Source organism: Pongo pygmaeus, chromosome 2 (assembly GCF_028885625.2).
Source record: "Pongo pygmaeus isolate AG05252 chromosome 2, NHGRI_mPonPyg2-v2.0_pri, whole genome shotgun sequence".
NCBI lineage: Eukaryota > Metazoa > Chordata > Mammalia > Primates > Hominidae > Pongo > Pongo pygmaeus.
The window spans coordinates 167,288,497-167,309,230 of record NC_085930.1 but is presented as its reverse complement, the minus strand read 5'-3'; the positions used below and the strand labels follow the sequence as shown (position 1 = coordinate 167,309,230).

Below are 20,734 nucleotides of genomic sequence, written 5' to 3'. Positions count from 1 at the left end.
ACAACACATTCTCCATTTTCTGTGAGCAAAAGCCACATTTACTTTTAACTCCTACTTTAGAATGTAACTCCAATGGTGTTTAAATACACATTTACATAGTCTACTGGTGATATTCATTCATTTACTCAACCAATGACAAAAAACCAAAGCTTCTAATACCAGGGTACCATGTTAGTTACAGGAGAATACAAGGTTGACAGACAGATCTTACCTGTAAGGAATTATGTATAGAAATGGTTCTAATGAAGTATTTATAATTGCTATGAATATAAGCTATAATACATACCTAACAAAATTTTTAGAAAATTGAATCCAAAAATATACAAAAAGAAGTATATCATGCCCAAGTGGTGTTTCTCCCAGGAATGTAAGATTGGTTTAACATTTGAGTATCAACCAATGAAATGCAACGTATCAATAGTATAAAGAAGAAAATACATATAATCAACTATATAGATACTGAAAATGCATTTGACAAAATAAAACATTCATTCTTTACAAGAATTTGAAGCAAAATAAGAACAGAAGAAAATGTCCTCAACCTAAAAAAAGTCATCTATGAAAAACCTACAGTTTACATCTTGCTTAATGGTGAAAGACTGAATGTTTTCTCGTTAAGATCAGAAATAAATGAAGGATAGCCACTCTTACACTTTTACTCAAAAGCTGGAGATTCTAGCTACAGTAATAAGGTAAAAATAAGAAATGAAAGGTATCCAGTTTCGGAAATAAAATTTTCTCTATTTACATATGACATCATTGTTTATGTAGAAAAACTCCATCCCAGAACTTAAAGTAAAATTTTTAAAAAGCCAAAAAAAGAAAAATCCTAATGAATCTTTTAAAAACTAATAATCTCTAAGTGAGTTTGACAAAATTGCAAAATACAAGTAAATTATTCAAAACAGGACTGTATTTCTATATACCAACAATGAATTGGAAATAAAAACTTAAACAAAAACCTACTATTTACAATGATGCCCAGAATATGAAATATTTAGGAATAAATTTAACAAATACATGCAAGATTTATGTGCTGAAAACAACAAATCTCTGATAAAAGAAATAAAAAAACAGAATAAATGGAAAGCTATACCATGTCCATGGATTCAAAGACTTAATATGTTAAGATGTCAATTCTCCCCAGATTGATCTACAAAGTTGATGCAACTCTAATCAAAATTCCAGTTGAATTTAAAATTAAAAAAATTTTAATCTGAGTCAGTTTTGATTTAATTTGCTGGATTTTAAAAAATAGTAATCAATAAGCTGGTTCTGAAATGTATATAGAAAGGGAAAAGACTTAGAAGAGCTAAAGAATTCTGAAAAAGAAAAACAAAGTTAGAGAAATCACTAACTAATTTCAAGACTTAATATGGCACTACAGTGATCAAGGCTGGTATTGAGTAAAAGGATAGACAGATCAATGGAACAGAATAGAGAATTCAGAATAGAGCTACTTATATGTGGTGAATTGATACTTTGCAAAGGTACAAAGGCAATTTGGTGGATGACAAACATATTTTCAACAAATGGCACTGGGACAATAAGATATCCATGTGCAAAGCAAAGAACCAGAATCCATACTTCACCATATATAAACATTAATTTAAAATGGGTCATAGAAAGTAAACTATAAAAACTCTAGAAGAAAACATAGGAGCAAGTCATTGAGTTCTCTGGTTAGGCAAAGATTTCTTAAATACGTCGCTAAAAACACAATACATACAAGAAAAACTGATAAACTAGACTTCATCATGATTAAGAGCTGCTCTTCAAAAGACACCATTAAGAAAATGAAAACATGCCACAAACTGGGAAAAATATTTGCAAATAACATATTTGATCATGAACTTTTACTCAGAATATACAAACTCTTAAAACTCAGCAACTGAAAAATGAACAATTTTTTTAATCGGCAAAGAAGACCTATTATGGTAAATAATCACATTAAGAGTGCTTAACATCATTCACCATGAGGGAAATGCAGATTGAAACCACAATGAGAGACATCTACACACGCACTGAAATGACCAAAGGAAAACTAAAACTAACCATACAAAGTATTGTCAAGCATGTGGAACAACTGGATTTCTTATAGACTGCTGTTGGGAGCAAAGTATGGTTCAGCCACTTTGGAAAACAGTTTGCAGTTTATCATAATGTTAAACATAAAGTTATTATGCCAGCAATCCTAGTCTCAGGTATTTACCCAAGTAGAACAAAACCCCATGTTCACACAATATCTAACTTGAGAAAGTTATAATGGTTTATTTCATAATTGCCTCAAATTAGAAACAACAGCATCCTTCAATTAACTAATTCACACAATGGAATACTACTCAGCAATAAAAAGTAAATAAGCTACTGATACATGCAACAACATGAATAAAACTCAAATACATGATGCTAAGTCAAAAACACTAGACTCAAAGTCTACATATTATGAGTCCATTTATATGACATTACAGAAAAATTCAAGTGTAAGGACAAAAAAAAGATCAGTGGTTTCTAGGAGTCAGGAGTAGTGGGTTCATAAAAAAGGGGTATGGCGGAATTTGGGGGAATGATAGGATTATTCTACAATTAGATTCTCAGAGCTGTTACTTGACCATTTGCATTTGTCAAAAATTAAAGAACTGTCACTGTATTTAGAATATATAAACAACTACAACTCAACAATATAAATAATTTCTTTTAAAAACAAGCAAAAGATATGAGCAGATACTTCAAAAAGTATACAGATGATAAATGATTGCATGAAAAGATGCTCAACATCATTAGTCACCACAGGAAGGCACATTAAATTAAATGAAGTACAACACACTCAATAAAATGGCAAAAATTAAACAGAAAAAAGCCACTACCACCAAGTAATGTCAAGGATATGGAACAAATGAAGCAAACTTTCATACAATGCTTGTGAAAATACAAACTGGTATAACCAATTTGGAAAAATTTTGGCAGTGACTTATAAAGTTAAAGCTCCACTTACTATATAACCTTAGTAATTCCAACTCCATTCTTCTTCCTTAGCATCCCACTCCTAAGCAATAACTCAAAATAAATGAAAACATGTGTTCCAACAGACTTGTACACAAACATCCATATAAGCTTTATTCATAAAAACCATAAACTGAAACAATTTATTTGTGTCCACCAACTGCTGAATGAATAAACAAACTGGTATAGCCAGACAATGAAATACTATTCAGCAGTAAAAAAAAAATGAATGCTCACAACGACACGAACAAATCCAAAAAGCATTACACCAAGTGAAAGACTACAGACACAAAACACTACATACTATATGATTCCATTTACAACGCATTCTAAAAATAGCAAAACTCTAGTGACATAAAGCAGATTAGTGGTTGCTAAGGTCCAGGAATAGGGAGAGAGAATTGACTTCAAATGAGAACAAAGAAACCTTCTGGAGTAATGTAAAGGTTCTTTACCAAAATCTTTGGTCAAAGTGACACAGCTGCATACATTTGTCAAAATTTTAAATTTTATACTAAATACTGGAGAATTTTATCATGTTTAAATTAAACCTTTGCTAGACCTCTTCAGTTTCTCTTCATAACCACAGAAAAATCAGAAAATAAAGATAAGCAAAAACAATTTTTTCATAACCCTAAATCCCACCATCCAGAGACAATACCAATACAAATGATATAATGTACATCATCTAGGTATTTTTCAATATAAATATTAACTTTTGGTAAAACCAAAATAGGACAAAAGTCTTCACATCGTTCAGGAGCTTTTAAAAAATTCTAAATTATATCACAAATATTACTTCCATTTCAACAAATTCACCATGTATATTATTTTAAAAAAGGAAAAAAGACAAGTTACACTATGATTCTCCTAGTTGTAAGTGAACACCAAAACTTTCTATTGTATGTCTTTTTGTTGCCAGAAATTATTTGAACACTTGCAAAACTTGTTTTTATTAATGTATAACTCAACTGAATTCACAGGTCTTGGAATCTCTAAAAATGTATCTTCTAGTTTTGCTAAACAAAATTCAAAGAAATCCTTTACAAATATAGAACAAAGTCTTAGCTTTTTTGGGATGACAAGACAATTTAAAAATAACAGTTAACACTGAATAAACATTACAAAAATTTTCTGAAAGAGAAAAGATTATTTCTTGTCATCCACTCTTTCTAAATTTAGGAGAAGATGCTGTACTCACACATGTGAAGGTCCAGTCTATTTAAACAGTTTTTAAAAAAATTTTATTATGAAAGAAAAAAGAAACCCTAGGGCCTAAAATGTAATGAGTGATCCTATTAGTTCCACCAGACTAAAATCATACAGTCTACGTATGTGGTCTTTTCAGCCACATCTGTCATGAACCATTTTTACATCACAAAATGCAAAACACTGAGCAATGATTTACTAGATGAGACCTGGGAAAGTATTCATCATCTTCCCCTAAAAGAAAAAATCGTTCATAGGAAGACAGGTGACAGTTCCTTCTTTGCAATGTGCACATATTTTAGAATTAAATCCTAATATAATCTTAGCAACAAAGAGAAAATTATAATAAAAAAGATTAAATGAGAAAATGAAAACTCAATTATAATTTTCTTAAACTCCAAATATTTTGCTTGGCTAGGAAACATGGATCAATTATTTAAAATATGTGAAAATGTATATAAATTACTTACCACATAGTAGATGCTCAATAAATGGCACTCATTATTTTAAATACTTCATGAATCATATTTTTATTAAGCACTTTATAAAATGATCTGATATTCCTTTCAAAAGCTCTGTTACACTAAACTAGAATTTTTACTTAATATAAAATGCTTAAAGGCTATATTTTTCATTTCATTACATTAATTATTTATTTCAGTTATCTGAAATCCAAATTAATCACTTTTCGGTAAATTTATTTACATAATGTTATTTTACTCTTATCCAAAAAAGCAGACCTGTAATTTCTCCTATAAGAAAAGGTTGACTATCAGTACAGATATTTTAATGGCTTAAATTTAAAGATATTACAGGGTAATTAATTCTAAACAACTCATTACATAATTTTACAATAGATAAATTAGTTACAATGATTTTAAAACCACTGAAAAAGACCCATATATCTAATATATAAGCAAGCATCCAAATCTTATACACTTGTCAGTCTTTCAATAATGAAGTCAGGGAAAACAAATTCACAGACACCCAAGTGAATTGGCAACTGTAAGTGACAGAAGCCCTTCTAAATCCTCTGTTTACACTGGGGATTAGTGGAGTAGATTTTGAGTTGCACATTGAACAGTCCATGGTCAAGGGAACCTGCTCCCTGTCAGCCCGCAGGGCATAAGGACAAAGCATGGTCCTGGTAGGAAGTGACCCATAAACGTATTCCTACCCAGGATTTATACAAAGCCAGTCTGCCTCACAGAAACTCCATATGACCATTAACTGGCCTGCAAGGCCTGCCAGGAGGCCTAATTACAGGTCTACAGAGCCCAATAACAAAAGCTGAAGGGCTTTAGCCTAGGGATGATCTGCTTTATACTGACTTGAGAGAGTCCATATAGAGGACCCAAAAGAAAGAGGTTTAGCTTTAAAATTCTCCCCAGAGATCCAGCATTGTACTCGAGTCTAGAAAGCCCACAAGCAACATACTTCAGCTAGGCTTAAACATATCACCCTCTCAAAATTAACATTCAACTACTGTCTGCTTAACATCTGCTCAAACATGGCAAGTTGCTGTGATATTGTCAGAATCTAGCTGATACTCTTTTTTTTCCTACTAAACATCATTAGGGTAAATAATAGCCACTCAAATATAAATGTGTAACTGATGTTAAAACAAACAACTTACACTTTTTAAGTAAAGCAATTTACTTACAGATTCTCTTTAGGACGCACCAATTTTATCTTTTTGGATTAATAAAAAGCTAAAAACCACATTCGTTGTTGGAAACTGGAAGTTAAATTAACATTAGGAATTTGATTTGTATCAAAGCTATTCAATTTGACATCGAATTTTTAAGTTTCCATAAACCATACTTGACTGAAAAAAAAAGCTTTAACTAATGTCCAAGTCAACTAAACTATTTAAGGCTTTATTCATTCATTTTGTTTTAAAAGCACTATTCTTGAAAAAGAGGGACTCCTCCCCAACTCATTTTATGAGGCCAGCATCATCCTGATACCAAAACCTGGCAGAGACACAACAAAAAAGAAAATTTTAGGCCAAATTGGATATTCCCTGATGAACATTGATGCAAAAATCCTCAATAAAATACTGGCAAACCAAATCCAGCAGTACATCAAAAAGCTTATCCACCATGATCAAGTCAGCTTCATCCCTGGGATGCAAGACTGGTTCAACATACTCAAATCAACAAATGTAATCCATCACATAAACAGAACCAGTGACAAAAACCACATATTATCTGAATAGATGCAGAAAAGGTCTTTGACACAATTCAACACCCCTTCATGTAAAAAACTCTCAATAAACTAGGTGTTGATGGAATGTATCTCAAAATAATAAGAGCTATTTATGACAGACCTACAGCCAATACCATACTGAATGGGCAAAAGCTGGAAGCATGCCCTTTGAAAACTGGCACGAGACAAAGATGCCCTCTCTCACCACTCCTATTCAACAAAGTATTGGAAGGTCTGGCCAGGGCAAGAGAAAGAAATAAAGGGTATTCAAATAGGAAGAGAGGAAGTCAAAGTGTTGCTTTTTGCAGATGACATGATTGTATATATAGAAAACCCCATCATCTCAGCCCAAAATCTCCTTAAGCTGATAAACAACTTCAGCAAAGTCTCAGGATACAAAATCAATATGCAAAAATAACAAGCATTCCTATACACGAGTAACAGACAGAGAATCAAATCATGAGTGAACTCCCATTCACAAATGCTACAAAGAGAATAAAATACCTAGGAATCCAACTTACAAGGGATATGAAGGACGTCTTCAAGAACTACAAACCACTGCTCAAGGAAATGAGAGGACACAAACCAACGGAAAAAAAATTCCATGCTCATGGATAGGAAGAATCAGTATCATGAAAATGGCCATACTGCCCAAAGTAATTTATAGATTCAATGCTATCCCCATCAAGCTACTATTGACTTTCTTCACAGAATTGGAAAAAACTACTTTAAAGTTCATATGGAAACAAAAAAAGAGCCCATATAGCCAAGACAATCCTAAGAAAAAAGAACAAAGCTGGAGGTATCATGCTACCTGACTTCAAACTATACTACAAGGCTACAGTAACCAAAACAGCATGGTACTGGTACCAAAACAGATATATAAACCAATGGAACAGAACAGAGAACTCAGAAATAATGCCACACATCTACAACCATCTGATATTTGACAAACCTGACAAAAACAAGCAATGGGGAAAGGATTCCCTATTTAATAAATGGTGTTGGGAAAACTGGCTAGCCATATGCAGAAAACTGAAACTGGACCCCTTCCTTACATCTTATGCAAAAAGTAACTCAAGATGGATTAAAGACTTAAACATAAGACCTACAACCATAAAAACCCTAGAAGAAAACCTAGGCAGTACCATTCAGGACATAGGCATGGGCAAAGAATTCATGACTAAAACACCAAAAGCAATGGCAACAAAAGCCAAAATAGACAAATGGGATCTAACTAAACTAAAGAGCTTCTGCATAGCAAAAGAAACTATCATCAGAGTGAACAGACAACCTACAGAATGGGAGAAAATTTTTGCAGCCTACTCATCTGACAAAGGGCTAATATCCAGAATCTACAAGGAACTTAAACAAATTTACAAGAAAAAAACAACCCCATTAAAAAGTGGGCAAAGGGTATGAACAGACACTTCTCAAAAGAAGACATTTATGTGGCCAACAAACATACAAAAAAAAGCTCATCATCACTGGTCATTAGAGAAATGCAAATCAAAACCACAATGAGATATCATCTCATGCCAGTTAGAATGGCCATCATTAAAAAGTAAGGAAACTACAGATGCTGGAGAGGATGTGGAGAAATAGACATGCTTTTACAATGTTGGTGGGAGTGTAAATTAATCCAACCATTGTGGATGATAGTATGGCAATTCCTCAAGGATCTAGAACCAGAAATACCATTTGACCCAGCAATCCCATTACTGGGTATATACCCAAAGGATCAAAAATCATTCTTCTATAAAGACACATGCACATGTATGTTTACTGCAGCACTGTTCACAATAGCAAAAACTTGGAACCAACCCAAATGTCCATCAATGATAGACTGGATAAAGAAAATGTGGCACATATACAACATGGAATACTATGTAGCCATAAAAAAGGATGAGTTCATGTCCTTTGCAGGGACATGGATGAAGCTCGAAACCATCAGTCTCAGCAAACTAACACAGGAACAGAAAACCAAACACCGCATGTTCTCACTCATAAGTGGGAGTTGAACAATGAGAACACATGGACACAGGGAGGGGAACATGACACACCGGGGCCTGTCGGGGAGTGGGTACTAGGGGAAGGGTAGCATTAGGAGAAATACCTAATGTAGATGACAGGTTGATGGGTACAGCAAACCACCATGGCACGTGTATACCTATGTAACAAATCTGCATGTTCGGCACATGTATCCCAGAACTTAAAGTATAATTTTAAAAAAATGAAATAAATAAAAGCACTATTCTTAATTCCTGATAATGTCTTTTAACTGCATAAGCATACTGGTATGAGGAGGACATGTGGCTCAACTTCTTTAATTACCTCATAAAGCCACTCTGGTAATGACATAAAAAACTCCTCCTACTAGCTAACATTTATAGAATGCTCAGTTATGTGCTAGCTGCTAAAGACTTTATTAAATTATTTATAAATCTCTATAAGGTACACATTACTATAATTCCCATTCCCAATCTCTCTATAGACTTTATTAAATTAATTTATTTATAAATCTCTACAAGGTACATATTATTATTACTATTATTCCCATTCTGTAAATAAAAAACTGAAGCTCAGCAGGTTTTAACAATTTTCCTATGGTTTCATCAGTAAAGATGAGAGCTAGGAATGGCACCCAAGCCACCTGACTTGAGGACTTCACCACCATACAATATTGTCTTTCATAGTTACTGCTAACATTAACTGAATACTTACTATGTATCAGGTACTACTCTAAGTGTTTTACAAATATTAACTCATTGAAATCCATAACAACAACCCGTTAGTTATGTACTATTAGTATCTCTATTTTACAGATGAGGAAACTACAGGACAGTAAATAAAAAGTGATCTGCTCAAGCTCACAGTTTGTTAGTGAAACAATATAAATCTGGACTACCAAAACACAATCAAGCATAAGACTATATAAGGAAAAAAAGAAGTCTATAAACTATTTATATGAAATAAAAATTAACGTTTCAATCTCCTGCTCTTTTTGGGGGGTTTGCCCTAACATGAAAGGCTCTCTCACAATAAATCAGGACTATTTCTCAGAGCCATAGATAGTGAGTGGTCAGAAACCTACAGACAAAACCTCTTTCAGCTTTAGATAAGGGTAAAGCAGAGTAGCTTTCTATGCTCCCCGAAAACAGTACAACATTATCAAGGCAATCTCATTTGTAATTCTTTGAATTACACATATTTAACACTACAACGGACTTTAGAGAAGTGTTGGGACTTCTTTTTTTTTTTTTTTTCTCTTTTTTTTTTTTTTTTCTTTTATTATTATTATTATTATACTTTAGGTTTTATGGTACATGTGCACAATGTGCAGGTCAGTTACATATGTATACATGTGCCATGCTGGTGCGCTGCACCCACCAACTCGTCATCTAGTGTTGGGACTTCTAAAGATCACATGGCTATGAAGAGAAAGGGTCAGGACGTGGCTTCCAGGTACTTAATGGGCAACTAAGAGAATAAAATCTCAGTTTAACAGGCTGCAGAAAAATTGGGATGGGGTGAGGCACTTATGGCGTACTACTCAACAAAACTTATTATTTGGATATAGTATGTATAACTGATCTGTGTTTTGATAATACTTAACCAGTTCCTCTCCTAGGAAGGGTCCCTGAAATTCACGTCCATAGCTAGGTGTTAGAAAAAAAATCATAAAACATTACTTTAGATTTTTCAAAGTTATAAATTTAGCTACTATAAACGCTCTACATAGTCAAGGAAAATAACTTATTGTTCCTAAATGATGCTTTAATCCCTTTGTGGTATCAATAAGAAAACTTACTTCAAAGGCTTACTTGAGGATAGAAATTACTTTATTTTAAGATAATTGTAGAACGAAGTCTTATAGAATAAGGTTATGCATTTTGTAATATTATCTATTGCCTTTCTTTCCACCTAACATAACTCAGGTATTTAACTTATGAATTAGAAGCAGCTCGAGGGCTGGGCGTGGTGGCTCACGCCTGTAATCCCACCACTTTGAGAGGCCCAGGCGGGCAGATCACTTGAGGTCAGGTGTTCGAGACCAGCCTGGCCAACATGGTAAAACCCCGTCTCCACCAAAAATATAAAAAATTAGCTGGGTGTGGTGGCACGCACCTGTGATCCCAGCTACTTGGGAGGCTAAGGCAGGAGAATCTCTTGAACCTAGAAGACAGAGGATGTGATGAGCCGAGCTTGTGCCACTGTACACCAGCCTGGGTGACAGAGCAAGACTATGTCAAAAAAAAAAAAGTAGCTGGAGAGTCAGAAATCACTGGAGTTAAGTCCTGATTATATCACTTATTAGCTCTGTAATTTTTTACAAGTCATTTAAGCTTTCAGAATATTTGTAAACTGGACTTAATTAACTCTCCATGCAATGATATGAGTCAAAAGATAAAGATTTATTAAAGTGCTTTGAAAACCATAAGGTACAATCCAAAGGTTGTAGATACTACGCAGAAAATGAAATACTGTTATGCAGAGATTTTATAAGTTGTTTTACCACATATGTACAAAAAGAAATTTCTACCTTTTCTTATAACATTAGAAATATAATTTTAAAGGTGCATGTGTCAATTCTATTAAAAGTAAAATATTGAGGAGGCTTCAAAGAAAATTGTATTACAGATATTGTCTTCTCATACTGATAAAACATATCTTTTGGAAAAATCTCTCTTCCAAATTCTTTAGACCCATGAACACATTTGGGATAAGATGATAATACGTTTTTGCAGAAAATCTAGATAATGTTTGGAATGGGGCTATCTAGACAAACAAAGGCAAGAGCAAAAGCAATGGAGACAAAGGAGTCTTTACCTAAACTTCCTATTTTCCCTCCATCCCCTGTGAAATAATCACGTTTTACTGTCTTTTCTGTCAAACGCTGTCTTAAAGTTTAAGTGTAAAAAGTCAGGTTATGTCACATATCTTCTGCTTTTGAAGCTAGGTAACATCTTAGTATATTTATTATAAAATCCATCAAACAGCAGTTAAAATGAGCACACCAGCATCTAAATGTTTTTCTGACAGCTAGATCCTCTGTTTCTCTACAATGACTTACTTACAAAAGATTAACAGCTAAAATTTTTTTCTGATGTAGTACTACTATAGGTATTGTTAAAACTGCTGGAAAAGATGTAGAAGTTTTAAATATAATTTCTTTTTTTTTTTTTGAGACAGGGTTTCACTCTGTCACCCACACTGGAGTGCAGTGGCGCAATCACAGCTCACGGAACCCTTGACTTCTCTCAGGCACAAGCAACTGTCCCACCTCAGCCTCCCAAGAGGCTAGGACCAAAAGCATGTGCCACCATGCCTGGCTAATTTTTGTATTTTTTTGTAGAGACAGGGTTTTACCATGTTGCCTAGGTTAGTCTCGAACTCCTGGGCTCAAGTGATCCTCCCATCTTGGCCTCCTACAGTGCTGGGATTATAGGAGTGAGCCACCATGTCTGGCTAAATATACAGTTCCTGACCTTTGGAAGTTTATTTCTTTGGAAAAATAAGTATAACATTCATGAAACAACTAAACATTAATATCAGCAGTGTATGAATAAACATCAATATAAATGGTGTACAAAGACAGGACTAAAAGAATTCAAAGGAGGAGAGAAAGATTAGGTACTGGAATGGTCAGGGAAATAATGTGGAAATCTTGTTTTAGAAGAGCCTTGAAGTGTTTGGAGAGGGGGAAAAGGAAGAAAGAAGGCATTTATAGAAGAGAAAAACAATGTGCAAAGCTTCCCAGGTAGAAAAGAATACAGGAAACGTGAAGACGAATGGAAAAAGCACAGTAATGAATTCTAGAAGATAAAGTTAGAAAAGTTTGTGGATCTACTGTACAGAACTTTAGAACCTTAAGCATAGAAACGTAACACTGATTTTGTAAGCAACTGAGAACCACTGAGTAATTTTGAGCAAAGGAGTGGCATTAACATATGGTACCCAGTGATGGCAGCAATGGGCTGTCTATAGTGGGGGAGGCATGGGTGGTGGCGGCAGAGGTGGCTACGGGAGCAGGAATAACGGTAGTGGGTCCCCTGTGTCCCGTGTCCCCAAGGCAGCCGGCTGTGCTGCCTCCACCCTCCTATGGCTGGTTGAGACCCGCCCCAAGGCCCAGAGCCTCTGTGGCTCTGGACCTGGCGCCATGTCGCTGCTCTTGCCCACTGCTACTGCAGGGAAGGAGGGTGCAGGAGCTGGGGCCATGCTTTGGGGGCCAGCGGTGCCCAATTCGAGGACCTGGCCAGCAACACAGCCGCCCTGCTGAGGACGCTGGGTTCCTGCACCTTGGGAGGACGCTCTGCCAAGGGCTGCCTGGGGCCGTGTCCCCAGGGTCTGTCTGCCCCACATTTGGGTGACCGCCAGGCCTGACATTCCCAATGGCCAGGCATGCTCTGGGAGGTGCCCTAGGCATCCCCAACTGCCACCTTAATCAAGAAAAGCTGCCAGATGGGTGAGGAAGAGCTCCGGGCCACCTCTGAGAGCCGGGGCCACAGGGGAAGCTTGCGGAGACATCTCTCCTGCCCTGGTCACCAGCCTGGGCCCAGTGAGGACCTGGAACCCCCACCCCAGGCTGCAAGGGGGCGCAGCTGGGGCTGCATGCTCCATGGAGCTGACAGAGGCCAGGAGCAGGCAGCAGCCCTGCCCTCCTGAGCACGGCTGCAGCCCCCAAGTTGGGGCTGTGGACCCAGGTCTCTCTGCACTCTTAGCTCAGGAAGACCTCCGCCTTGCCCTTGCAGGCTTGAGGGTGCCTGCTCCTGCTGCCTGGCCTCTCTCCACTCCTGGCACCTGCTCCAATCTCGGGGCAGGGCTGGGACCAAGCCCAGGTGCTGTCACAGCCCCGCCAGGTATGTGCACGCTGCATGCATGGGGCAGCATGGACACACCAGCCCTTTGCTGCCTTGGCCCCCTCCAGACTTTGGGCACTAACAAGCACAAGTTATGGCTGAAGCTGAAGGTGGAGGGTTGAGGGTGGCTGGGCACTGGCCTGCAGGTGCCCCTTACTGCAAGCAGCCTGCGTGTCATAGATGGCGGCAGGAGGCAGAAGTTCTCCTGGGCAGAAGGGGACAGGTGAGGCCTTACCTTCAATACAGAGAGGGCCTGAAGGCTGGCAGCTGGGCTGCCAGTCCTACGGACCGGAGCGGGGACTTGTGGTGCCTTTTCTGGGCCTGCCTATGGCTGCCCATGGCTGCCCATGGACCAATCAGTGTGTACTTCCTCCCCCTCTAAGGCCCATAAAAGCCCCAGTTTCAGCCAAAGCAGAACAGAGGATGGAGAGAAGATGGGAGGACCAGCTGTAGAGAGAGGCTACCTTCTCTGCTGAGAGCTGCAGAGACAAGGGGAGGACCTGCCTACAGAGAGGAGCCACCCACTCTAGGACTTCCTCTCTGCTGAGAGCTGCAGACATGATGGGACAACCTGCCTGCAGAGAGAAGACATCCACTCCAGGGCCTTCTTTCTGCAGAGAGCTGCACACCATGGGATGACCAGTAGCAGAGAGGAGCTACCCTCTCTGCTGAGAACTGAACACTTGCTGGTACCACCTGCCTAGCAGAGAGGAGCTACTCTCTGTTAAGAGCTGAACACTCATTAGGATACTCTGGCTGTGGAAAGAGCTACCCTCTGCCGGTCCCCTCTGAGCTGTTCTATTGCTCAATAAGCCCCTCTTCATCTTGCTCACCCTCCACTTTTCTGTGTACCTTATTCTTCCCGGTTGCAGGACAAGAACTCAGGACCCAATGGATAGGGAAGCTAAAAGAGCTATAACACAAACAGGACTGAGACATGCTCCTGGTTCACCATGTTGCAGGCAAAGAGAAGGAGAGAAAAGCTGTGGAGCTTTGGGGAGCTCAGACCTGGAAGCTCCTAGAACCAGGACTGTGGCTCCCTCCTTGGGACCCTGCAGTTCCTGGGATCTTCAAGCTTCCGGGTGCCACCGTGTTCCCGGGTGCCAGCTGTGGAAGCTGCTTGTAGTGTGCCTGGACTAGCTGCAGCCTCTCACAGAGCTGGTGCCCGTGCTGCCACCTGCTCTGCTGCAGCAGCCGCACAGAGTTTTCCAGCCAGAAAAGCAACACCCCAAAGATCCGATAACACCAAAGAATCATCTAGCAGTGGTGTCCACAAAAATCAAGATGAAATACAAATTTTCTGGTGGCTACCACTTTTCAGGGTCTGGGCTACGTATTTCGTGTGTTATTATTTTCATAACAGCCCTACATGGTAGTTATTATCTTTCCCTCTTACAGATAAAGAAATTATGGTAAAGAGAAGCCCCCAAATACAAATACTTTCAAATAGGTAACTTAAATGTGTGATATGGTATAGTTTGAGGCAATAGGGAACTGTTTTATACACTGCTATTGGTGCGAAAGTAAAATAGTTCAGCTGGTATGGAAAATGTTTTGTGCTTTCTCAGAAAATTAAACATAGAATTACCAAATGGCCCCACTATCACCCTCCTAGGTATACACCTAAAAAACCTCCAAACAGGTACTCAAACAAGTACATATACACACATATTCAAATGTACTCACAATAGAATAAAGGTAGAAACAACTCAAATTTTATCAATGGATTAACAAGTTGTGTGTGTGTGTGTGTGTGTGTGTGTGTGTATGTGTATATATATATATATATACACACACATACTAAATGAAGGAAGCCAGACACACAAGGTCACAGATTATAGGATTCCATTTATATGAAATATCCAGAATAGACAAACAGAGACAGAGGGAGAATGGTGGTTGTCAAGGGCTTGGGGGAAAGGAAATGGGAGAAACTGCTAGTAGGTAAGGGGTTTCACTCTGGAGTGATTGCAATGTTTAGAACTAGATAGAGTTGATGGTTGTACAACACTGTGAATGTACTGAATACCACTGAATTGTTCACTTTAAGCAATTATGATTAATTTTATGTTATGTAAATTTCGCCTCAATGAACTAGAAAAAAACACACATCTGTCATATTTGATTTAAAAAAGCCCTCTGTTCTGGCTAAACAATAAACATTAGACTGCTCAAAGTTACAGAACAAGTGGTGATGGCAGGCTTAGGATCTTTCCACTATTCATTAGTGTCTCACTACAGAAGTAATAGAATTGAAGCAGGAAGCCAATTAGGAGGTAATGGAATAAGCCATGAGTGAAATGTTTGGCATCTAGACTAAGGAGATGGCAGTGGGAGAGACAATAAAGCGATAAATACAAAAAAATTACACAAAATCAGAATAATTAAGTCTAGGTGAATTATCACCTATAAAAGAGTCAAAGAAAATGCTCGAGGTTTTGAACCAAAGTACAAATATGTAATAGTTTAGCACATATAAAGTATGTTCCTAACCCAAATACAATAAAATCTCAGACTCAAATTTATGTTTGATATAATAATCATAACACCCTATAGGTACATTTTGTTTAATCTTATTTTAGTCCTTCATATGCCTTTCAGAATCATACCACTAAAAATCATGGCTAAATATTCGAAACAGATTTTAATTCCAAACCAATAACATTATATTTACTAATATGTTAGTAAATAACATTTACTAACATATTAGTAAATAACATTAGTAAATAACATTTACTAATATAATCAATTATGATGCAATAGTTAAATATAAAACTTTCTTCTGGGACTCAGAGCTAGAGTAAACAACTAAGTCTAATCATAGGATTTCTACATATTAACCTTATCTAGCAAGTTATGCTGCTTGTAAGGCTAAAATTAATCCTGCCTCAAGAATCTAGCATAAGGCCTGAAGTCTTTGCCCATGCCCACTTTTAAGGCCCCCAAATTAAGGTGTTCTTCCTAGGAACCTAGGTGAACTCCAATGTGACAATGGGTACTACTAGACTTCCCTATCCATTTATCTCAACCTTGAGACTAGGCTGGACTGCAAAACTTACCAGACAGGTCTCAAGTTCTTATTTATTTATTTGCTTATTTTTAATAATATAATGAACACCTTAAAATTCATCACCACAAAGAGAACTAGAACCTTGACAGTAAGTTACCTATGTACTCTTCCCCTACCTATCCATCTACTTGCCCTCTACTATGCCACAAGTTCTCATTAAAAACAATACTGGATATTTTTCGAAAAGGTATAATATGTTATATCATATTATATAGCAACATATTCACGGAACTGGTATCAAAAAGCAATTCTAGTAAAACGATTACTTAACCAGTGGCAATGAAAAGTAGCACAAAGCTTTATAAAACAATACAGCAAAAATGTACAAAAAGCCATTCTATTAAATTGGTGAAAAAGTAACTGAGGTTTTGCCAAAACTGCAATTACTTTTGGACCAACCTAAAATGTTAATACCCTCTGACCTCATAAACTCATTTCTATAGTAACAAATCCCCCGAAAATAAAATAGAATATGACTAACACAATGTATAAGAGGGTGTTCATTACAGTGTTATTGGTAAGAGGAAAAAGTTGAACAACATAAATATTCAATAAAAAAGAGTGACTTAAAAACTTGACTATTTCGCTAAGGTCTGTCTTTTGCTTATCTGGCCTAGGCCAAAATAAATTTTTTAACTTGAAAATTGTCATAATTTTGGATGTTTCTCAAATTCACAGAATCTAGCTCTTTATCCTTAGATACAATTTAGAACGTTGAAGTTAAATGTTAGGGATGACAACTCAGATGGATATAAGCAAGTTATACACTGTGAGGTCTGGAGTATCACATCTATTTTCTAATGTGCTTCAAAATCATACTAAATATTTTTTAAAAACTGAATAAAATTATGAAATAAAATTATTTAAAATTGCATTCGTGGAAACAAATGTTTTCTGTGCTAGGCACATAAATATTTTCCTTCAAAGAAAGGGTTTACTCAATTATGAGCTGGAATACTCAATTATGAGCTGGAAATATTTTTTCAAAGCAAAATGCCATGCATATTATGTAAATGATATAGAATCAAATTAATTAGATTTATCCTACAGTATATTTTATTTGAGTGAAAATATTAAAAAAACCATTAACAACAAAATTTTAGTAAGTAATGTTTTCTACATGAAGATAAAACAAATAAGATAAAAACATAAACTATGAATTATTTTTAGAGTAATAAGGAGGAGTATAGAAACACTTCATCAAAACTAAAACATTTGCCAATCTTTTTACCTACATGGTAAGTTACTTCTATTAGTAATTCAGAAAGCTAGTATTATCGATCATACTGGAGTTCCCAATCTTTAGACTGTGGACACTTTAAATGAGAATACAAAGAGCTAATGCAAGAGATCCTTGAATCGATATGCACATATGTATTTTCTTGATCAATGAATCCTAAAAATATAACTATTATCATTTGGTGGTCTGAAATTACTTTTGATGTTAAAATAGAATTCTCATTTTTCCAGCTTGAAATTATGAGCTCTTTATAGTAAAAAATTTTAAGAAATATATACAGTAGTTCCCCATCATCTGCAGCTGCAGTTTCATTTTCTGTGGTTTCAGTTACCTGCGGTCAACTGTGGTCCAAAAACAGGTGATTACGGTACAAGATATTTTGAGAGTAAGAGAAAGAAACCACATTTATATTTATTAAAGTATATTATTATAATTGTTCCATTTTATTATCATTATTAATCTCTTACCTAATTTATAAATTAAACTTTATCACAGGTATGTATGTATAGGAAAAAATATAACGTGTATATATATGTGTGTGTGTATCTAGATACAGATATAAATTAGATATACAGACAGATAAATATAGATATAGATACAGGGTTTTGTACTACCCATGGTTTGAGACACCAACTGGACGCTTGGAAGACATCCACCATGTATAAGAGAGGACTATTGTACTACTCATTAAAACTTATTGTTCGAATAAGTTATATACATTTTTGAAGAGCACATTAAGATTCAAAGTAAAATATCAGTACTCAGAAAATATACATCTTATATACTTTTAAAAAAGTAAAGTATTAAACGTCTATATGCAAGTGAACATGGTATCTAAAATCAAAGTCACAGCATTATAGTACCATTGAGAAATAAAACATACAGCACTTGAAGAGTACATGGTATCCAGAACATACAGTCCAGTGAGTTAGTCAAATGTAATTGGGGAAATTACTAAATGACACTGATCTCATTTTCTTTAGAACAATGAAAATCTCAACCTAAACATTACACCTTATTTAAAAAATCAAAATGGAGGAGTTAGTCTTAAATGTAAAGTGTAAAACCATAAAATATAAAGTTATATTTTATATAAATAAAAGCCATAAAATATAAAGTTTTATGGTTTTACATGTTACATTTAAGACTAACTCCTCCATTTTAATTTTTCTTTCAAAAGAAAGAAAATGTAAGAAAAAAATCATAATCTGGGATTAGTCAAAGAATTCTTAAACACGTCACCAAAACCATAGTACATAAAAGACAAATTAATCAATTGGGCTTCATCAAAATAAAAAACTAAAACTGAAGCCAATTTTATAAATGAAAAGGTAAAGAATGACCTGTTAGCAATACACTTAGCACTATACTGTGGCAATAAATATTTCAGATAATATATGGCCATACATATAATCTAGATCTGATAAATTTGTGAGGATACATAAAAATAGTTTTTTTTTTTACTCATTTCTAAGCATGCTACCAGCCTAGGGTTTACTCGTCACTTCTTCATTTAATAAAAGTTAATTATCAACACTTACCAGCAGCTTCAAGAACCAGCTGTAGTCTGGCTTTGGCCTGTTCAGCCGGTGGCTAAAAAAGAAAAAAAGAAAAAAAAATTCAACCATACAAGACATTTACAGGTCAGTTTTAATTGATAGAGTTTTAAATTAATGCATTTGTTTGCAAATATTAGGAAATTTAAAGAGCTTTAACATAATTTATATTAAAATCCATCACATCTTGCATTTGCATATATGATGCAAGAATGATAAGCTTCTTTCATTTTTTTTTCCTGGAAAAATTTTTGCTTACTATCCAACATTATACCAAGCAGCAATAACATAATTAACTGAAATTTAATAACAAGGCAAGGCACACACATTAACAACATATTCTTAACTTGTGTTATTTCTCTGCACATAGAAACAGGTAAGCAATCCATGAGAATTTAAATAGCAACCTTTAAGTTCAATATTTCAGGCAAGTCAGACTCTAAAACCACTTTTTTGCTTCCCTAACTGGAATTTAAAGGAACAATTGTGATGAAGATAGGATACAATTTGGCATATATGCTTCCGGCTCCTATGAACTGTCCTAAAATTGTTTTTTCAGTGAACCTTAATTCAATATAGTTGATAACAATGAAACTAAACTAATTTCCAGCCAGACGCAGTGGCTGATGCCTGTAATCCCAGCACTTTGGGAGGCTGAGGCGGGTGGATCACAAGGTCAAGAGATCGAGACCATCCTGGCCAACATGGTGAAACCCCATCTCTTCTAAAAATACAAAAATTACCTGGGCGTGGTGGCACGCACCTATAGTCCCAGCTACTTGGGAGGCTGAGGCAGGAGAATTGCTTGAACCCGGGAGGTTGCAGTGAGCCAAGATCGTGCCACTGCACTCCAGCCTGGCAACAGAGTAAGATTCTGTCTCAAAAAAAAAAAAAAGAAAAAAAAGAAAAAGAAAAAGAAAAAGAAAAAGAAACTAAACTAATTTCCTACCAGTGACCACACTCTGAGATTTTTGGATAACATATTAAACAACAACAACAAATTATGTCATGAATTACGTCAAGACTATGACTTTTTACTGAAGACCTGTTAAAAAAAACTGTTGTCCATACTTGAGACTTCAATTCAAATATTTATAAAGTTGTCGGCAATAAACAAAATAACCCCAGTTTTATATATGAAAATAATCACTTCAAAATTAATAATTTATGTGATATATTAGAATATTTTGCTATTTGTAAAAAGAAACCCAGCTTGAATAAAAGAATTAAATAACTGGATACAGAAAGAAGATGTTGTGCTCAGAAAAGTTTAAGAATTTGAATGGTCCTTCTGAAAAAACTATAGGAAACAAGATGGAAGAGTGGTAGATGAGACAAGTGAGGAGACTGGGAGGACGTTTTATATCACAGAACAGGGATTAAGAGACTATAGACCTGGACCAGTGGCCTGGTTTCATAAATAAGTTTTACTGGGATATAGGCCATGCCATTTGTTTACATAGTGCCTACTGGCTTTTGTGATCAACTCAACAATAAGAGTTCATTATTTGTAGCAGGAATCTTAGGATCAGCAAAGCCTAAAATATTTATCTGGACCTTAAAGAAAAAGTGTGCCAACCCCTGC

The 20,734-nt window shown here is 36.0% G+C and overlaps 1 protein-coding gene across 12 annotated transcripts in view; it reads right to left on the bottom strand.

Annotated features, from left to right (window-relative positions):
- The window catches only part of RSRC1 (arginine and serine rich coiled-coil 1), a 431,570-nt gene that overhangs the window by 158,826 nt on the left and 252,010 nt on the right, over positions 1–20,734 (bottom strand). For all 12 annotated transcript variants that reach the window (XM_054482387.2, XM_054482386.2, XM_054482381.2 and 9 more), the window contains one exon: positions 19,135–19,186. In XM_054482387.2, coding sequence (XP_054338362.1) covers positions 19,135–19,186 — 52 coding nt within the window. The remainder of the gene's footprint in view (positions 1–19,134; positions 19,187–20,734) is intronic.